The sequence below is a fragment of the Chrysemys picta genome, chromosome 1 (genome assembly GCF_011386835.1).
Source record: "Chrysemys picta bellii isolate R12L10 chromosome 1, ASM1138683v2, whole genome shotgun sequence".
NCBI classification, from domain to species: Eukaryota; Metazoa; Chordata; order Testudines; family Emydidae; genus Chrysemys; species Chrysemys picta.
In genome coordinates, this window is record NC_088791.1 from 346368788 (window position 1) to 346375602 (window position 6815).

The 6815-nt window shown below is 48.1% G+C and overlaps 1 protein-coding gene across 1 annotated transcript; it reads left to right on the plus strand.

Moving 5' to 3' along the window:
• Positions 1-373: 373 nt before the first annotated feature.
• Positions 374-1309, plus strand: LOC135980968 (olfactory receptor 52P1-like). The gene has a single exon (XM_065581834.1). The coding sequence runs from the start codon at positions 374-376 to the stop codon at positions 1307-1309; it is 936 nt and encodes a 311-aa protein (XP_065437906.1).
• The last annotated feature ends 5506 nt before the right edge of the window (positions 1310-6815 follow it).

Sequence of the window (6815 nt, forward strand, 5' to 3'; positions counted from 1 at the left end):
CAGTCTGGTCAGTGACACCGCAGTTCTAGAGCAAGATTTCAGCAGGTGTTACCACCCTAAGTAATTCCTTTCCCTGCGTGGGGCTTACTCTATATGTGAGGCTAAGAGCAGGTCTAGCTGCTGGGTCCCTCCAGCATCACCCTCGCTATGATGAACTTCGCTGAGACCATAGAAACTAGGAGACCTGGTGCTGCTGGGCTCAGTCTCCTCGGCCCTTATTCTTGCTTCCTCCAGGGACAGAGAGCAGCACCGGGCAGCGTCCATACAGAACCGGCCTCTCCCTTGGCTCGGTCTCCCCTCCCTGATTTATTGCATCCTTATTCACAGGCAGCATGAGCTTCAGTGAACACAGCTGGAGAACCAGGGACCGGCCATGGCTTCTGCCAACCTGACGTCTTCGAACCCGGCCACATTCCTGCTGCTGGGCATCCCCGGGCTGGAAGAAGCTCACGTCTGGATCTCGGTGCCCGTGTGCACGATGTACATGGTGATCATCGTCGGGAACTGTGCTATTCTCCTCGTCATTGCCACAGAGCCAGCCCTGCACCGACCCATGTGCTATTTCCTCTGCATGCTGGCAGCCATCGACCTGGGCGCCTCCACCTGCACCCTGCCGAAATTGCTCTGCATCTTCTGGTTTCAGGACAGGGAGATCAACGCTGGGGCCTGCCTGGCCCAGATGTTCTTCATTCACTCCCTCTCCATGATGGAGTCAGCTGTGCTGCTGGCCATGGCCCTGGATCGCTACGTGGCCATCTGCGCTCCCTTGCGCTACAGCTCCGTCTTCACCGGCCGCCTCGTTGCCAAGCTGGGCGTGGCGGCCGTAGCCAGGGGGACGCTGCTCATGAGCCCCTGCCCCTTTCTGATTAAGAGGCTGTCCTTCTGCCGGACCAACGTCATCCCGCACACCTACTGCGAGCACATGGCTGTGGTGAAGCTGGCCTGTGGAGACACCAGCGTTAATCATGCCTACGGCCTCAGCGCGGCATTGCTCGTCATAGGTGGGGACCTGCTGTTTATCGGTCTATCCTATTTCCTGATTGTCCGGGCCGTCCTGCGCCTCTCGTCCCGGGAGGCCCGGCTCAAGGCCTTTGGTACCTGCAGCTCCCACATCTGTGTCATCCTGATCTCCTACACCCCGGCCCTCTTCTCCTTCTTCACGCACCGCTTTGGCCAGCGCGTGGCTCCCCCTATCCACATCATCCTGGCCAACCTCTACCTCCTGTTCCCACCCATGTTGAACCCCATCGTGTATGGGGTGAGAACCAGGGAGATCCGGGAGCGGGTGCTCAGGTACCTCCAAATCTAGGCCAGATTGGGGCTCCCTCCTTCGAAGGCCATCCAGCCAGTTCCCCCAGGCAGAGATTCCTGTGCACAGGGTGTCCCCTCCTGGGGGCTTTGTCTCAGCGTCTGTAAAGCAATAACCTCCGATGGCTCCCTGATAGTTTGCGCCAGCCAGGAGGGGCCCAGATTCTGGCTGCGAGGCAGGGCAGCCCTGAGTTCTCCCAGCGCTGCAGAGAGCGAACCTGTCTGGGACTTCAGGGGAGAAGCCATTGCCTCTGATTCCCCGCCTGACCCGGAAAGAGCCACAGGGCCATAGACACAGCATGGGAGACTGTATCCTGGAAAGCAGTGACTGAAAAGGACTTACGACAGCGTGGCCAAGCAACTCGACATGAGCTCCTGGTGTGATGCTGTGGAACAGAGGGCTAATGTGGCGTTTGGATGTATAAATCGCAGAAGCGAGTAGGAGCAGGGAAGTGATTTTTACATCTGTAGGGGGCTTCGGTGATGGATACTGAATCCAGTTCTGGTGTCCGTATTTTACAGAGAGGGTGATTAATTGGAGAGGGGAAGAAAAGAGCCACAAAAATTATTTGAGGACTGGAGACGTGCCTGTATAGCGAGAGACTTAAAGAGCTCAGTCTGTTTAGCTTATCAAACAGGAGATTGAGAGGTGACTTGGTTACAGTGTGTAAAGACCTTTCTGGGGAGAAAATCCCAAGTACTAAAGGGCTCTGTAATCTAGCAGAGAAATGGTCCCTTCTGGCCTTAAACTCCATGAATCTATGAAGCAGTGGCCCAGCGTGAATCCACGCTACCTGCTCCATAGGCAAAACACATCACAGCAGGAGGCACTTGGTTCTACCTTCAAAGGGAGACAGCCTGATGCCCCACTCACATGCATGCCAGCCCCAAGCATAACTGCTGATATCCTCTCCCCACTTTCATCACTCTGAATTCACTCGTGTTTGTGACAAAGCGGGAATTTTCTGTAATATTTTTTATGACTCCTACATGTGCCTCAGTTTCCCCTATGTGCTGCATGGTTACCTAGGGGATGGAATAAGATTGTTTGTCTTCAGGGCAGGCTGAGACACAGGCGTGAATGGTGCCTCCTTGTCCGGGACTTGGGCCCCATATCAATGGAGCTTTTGGATATGTCTACACAGCAACTAGACACGCGTGGCTGGCCCATGCCAGCCAACTCAGGCTTGCAGGGCTGTTTCATTGTCCTCTTCATTTACCTCTTCCCCAATTTTTGCATTTTCTGCAAACTTCATCAGGGATGATTTTATGTTTGCTTCCAGCTCATTGATAAAAGTGTTAAATAGTGTAGTAGGGCTACGAACTGATCCGTGCTGGACCCCACTAGAAAAATACCTACTCAGTGATGATTTCCCATTACATTTTGAGACCTATGTATTAGCCAGTTTTGAATTAACTGAATGTGTGCCATGTTGATTTTGTATTGTTTTAATGTTTTAATCAAAATGTCTTGCAGCACCAAGTAAACTGCCTTATAGAGGTCTAAGTATATTACATCAACACTATTTCCTTTATCAACCAGTTAATCTCGTTTTAAAAAAATCTAGTTTGACAAGAGTAATGGTCTCAAGTTGCAGTGGGGGAGGTTTAGGTTGGATATTAAGAAAAACTTTTTCACTAGGAGGGTGGTGAAGCACTGGAATGGGTTACCTAGGGAGGTGGTGGAATCTCCATCCTTGGAGGTTTTTAAGGCTTGACAAAGCCTTGGCTGGCATGATTTAGTTGGTGTTGCTCCTGCTTTGAGCAGGGGGTTGGACTAGATGACCTCCTGAGGTACCTTCCAACCCTGATATTCTATGATTCTATGATTCATTTTCATAAATCCACATTGACAGGCATTAGTTACATTACTATCCTTTATATCTTTGTTAACTGAGTCCCATATCAGCCACCCATTGTTTTGCCCAGGGTCAGTGTCAGGCTAAGAGACCTCTAATTATCCAGGTGTGGCTTTCAGTCACACCAGTGCATCCAGTTTACAGAACAGAAGCTATGCTGAGCTGCTGGGCTCTTTAGACCCCCAAGAATGGCTTTGATTGCTGATGGGAGAGACCTTTGCCTGCAGCAGCTAGGACTGGATGCAGCTGAGGCCTGCCCATTGAGTGGGCAGGCACAGGGCTCCAGCCCAGCTAAAATCCCCACTATAAAAACATTGGGAGAGCTAGCACTGCTGGGTATTCCCTTTCACCTGACCCAGCCTTGGGGCCCTCAACAATGAATCAGGCATCGGGTCTTTTGTGATAACCGGGCCTACAGATCTATCCTAGTTGTGAGCTCAGCTATGAAAACTAACTGTTCTTAATATGTCACAAAAACCTTTAACAATAAACTGTCATGGAAGAAGGTGCAAAAAGGACTTAATTCATTTCAACAAAAAGGCTTCCTGATATAACTCAAGGGGTGTGCTAAGATTGTGCTTTTTAAACAAAAGTGGGAGACTGGAAATCAACAGAGCAAAACTGGTTTATCAGAAATTACACCTAATTGGTGAGCAAAATGATAAATGGATGGGCTATTCCCATGATCACTCCCTTTCAGAGTCCTTAAAAAATCAAAAAAGGGAGTTCGGGAGGATAGACACAGGGTCACGTTAACACCCTTGACTCTTTAGGCCCACATAATCCCTCTAAAGCAGTGGTTCCCAAACTGGGGTTCATGAACCCCTGGGGATTTGTGAAATGTTATAGGGGGTTCCCAGGAAAAAAATCCCTAATGGTGGACAGAGCTGTCCCTAGGGACCGGGGGCAGCACAGGGCCTGCAGCCCAGAGCCCCTGGACGTCCAAGAGCTAAGCAGATCAAAGCAAGTCTATCTATCACACTGAGGAGATTTAAACTTCAAGACTCCTTATAAGAAATGGAAAGGGAGGATATTTTTTGGTTTTTAAAATTAAATTGGGAGCTAGTATTGTTTTTAAAATTATGGAGAACAAGTTTAAGCTTTGTTGTAACATGCGCTGTTTGCCTGGACTGCTCAAGACCAGAATGCTTGTGTAGGAGAAACTCTGAGTTGGCTTCTTAAATACCTTCATGCTGCTTCACATCTGATACTCCTTGCTGAAACAAAGGAACTCCTTGATGAAACATAGGAGCCTTGTCTTATAACAGGCTTATTCCAAGTGATACAAGCTACGAAAGTGAGATCGTGGAAGAGTGTTGCCGTTTTCATTATATAATAAAAATACTGTAATGAGAAATAATAATTAATAGTGTGTAATAAGCATATCACAACAACAGATGTTATATTTCCAAGATCACGGCTTTTATAAGAAGAAAATACCTGGAAATATTCATTTTTAGGAGTGGGTTCGCAAGACTTGACATTTTCGTGAAAGGGTTTGTGAACCACTGTTCTAAAAGTAATACAACAGTCTGTGCAATCTTTCCCTTTTCTCTTCCCACAGTTTACACCACTCCACCCTCAGGGTGTCTGACCCCGTGGTCTGCCTGTGACAGAAGCCCAACACCTCTTTCTCTACCTTTTATGAGAGGCAGTTTATATTACTGGGCTTTTTCCCAGCATGCCTTATCGCAGCACACAATTCCCATAGTCCCTCTGGAAACTACAAACCTCCAAATGCCTTCGTTATGTGCGAGGGTCTCCCACCCACTGGACTATAGGCGTCCCTTCTCTCACCCACTAACTAAATATTTATCCAAAGCAGAAGCCATTAGGCTAGAGCAGAGCTATTGCCCACGGGACCATCTTGCCCTGCCCTTGAGCTCCTGGATGTAGAGGCTAGCCCCTCTTCCCCACAGCCTCAGCTTGATATACCACCAGCACTCTGGTCGGCAGGGCTGCGAGAGCCACTGGCCTGCCCCGATACTCCAGACTACATGGCAGGCTCCAGGCGGGTGGCGCAGATGCCAGCCCTGGCACTCTGAGCGGCGGCAGGGGGCAGTTGGATCCGTGTGGGAATCCCGAGGGGCCCGTCAGGGGGCAGGGGCATGGATAGAAGCTGGGGCAGTCAGGTGTCAGGGAGCCAGAGGGTTGGATAAGGGGTGGGAGGGTCAGGGCTTCTGAGAGGGACAGCAAGTGAGAAGGCTGTTCAGGGAGGCACAGCCTTTCCTACCCTCTATACAGTTTCAGAACTCTGCTGTGGCCCCCAGGCCAAAAAGTTTGCCCACCCCTGGGCTAGAGAGAGCAAGAGAAGCGATACTAACCCTAATGTGAGCAGTCTTGCCTTTCACAGAAGGATGAAATTTTATACAAAGTTTAATCTACAGCCAGTGGCTAGCAGCATTCCAATTTTTGGCAGGGATATGTAGGAACTGGGTACGTGAGCTTTTTAGCATCAATATACAGTAGAATCTCAGTTAAACACCACCTCATTTAGAACCAGAAGAGGGCAGCCAGGCACCCGCAAAGCCAAAAGCAAATACAGTACAGTGTTAAATGTAAACTACTTAAAAATTTGACAAGGCAAGGAACTGTTTGCTTGTTTCATTTAAATTAGATTACAAGCAGAATTTTTCTTCTGCATAGTAAAGTTTCAAAGCTGTGTTGAGTCAATGTTCATTTGTAAATTTTTGAAAGAACCACCACAAAATTTTGTTCAGAGTTACAAACATTTCACTTATGAACAACCTCCATTCTCAAGGTGAATAACTGAGGTTTTACTGTATCTAAAACACACCCCCTCTTTTTTTTTTTTTTTTTTTTAAGAAAGCCTGTTTTTTGATACAAGAAATTTTCATCTTGTTCAGACTTTCACAGAAGACTATGAAAGTCTTGAACTAGCAGGGCTAGGACAGGGAGAAGTGAAGCCTGATTGAAAAAGGAAGTGAATACACTTTTAAAGGCTGTTGATACCTATTTCATTCAAAATACAAAGACACTTGGAAGAGTATCAGAGGGGTAGCCGTGTTAGTCTGAATCTGTAAAAAGCAACAGAGGGTCCTGTGGCACCTTAGAGACTAACAGAAGTATTGGGAGCATAAGCTTTTGTGGGTAAGAACTTCACTTCTTCAGATGCAGGTACAGACTGACTATGTCATGACCTCTGTACAGTGTGATCAGTGCTCAGATTAGTGGTGCTGTGCTCTTCCCTTCAAATCACCACTAGACAGCGTAGCCCCCAGCACTACTCCTCTGCTCACCTGAAGCAGGGGGAGAGATGTACGGACATGTTCTTGTGGCGTTTCTCAAAACGGTTGTACTTGCGGATATAGTGTAAGTAATCCCTGCGGATGACGATGGTACGCTGCATCTTCATCTTGGTAACCACACCTGCAGGAATAAGGAGGGTGGCGAGGGAAAGAATGTCAAGCACTCTTAGTTGTGGTGTTTAAGCAGAAGTTAACATTTTACTGAGGCCTGGTCTACAAAGTTATTCCAGTATAGTTACGCTGGTCACAGTATTTTTTTAATTTAAAACCAACACAGCTTTGCTGGTATCAGCCAGTGCAGACGCATACTAGTATAACTGTGCTTATGCCAGTATAATTTTGCTGGTTCAGAGAACGGGTATAATTGCATCCACACTAG

Bases quoted from the DNA above. Each gene is read 5' to 3' on its own strand.
- LOC135980968 (XM_065581834.1), top strand. From the start codon at position 374: ATGGCTTCTGCCAACCTGACGTCTTCGAACCCGGCCACATTCCTGCTG.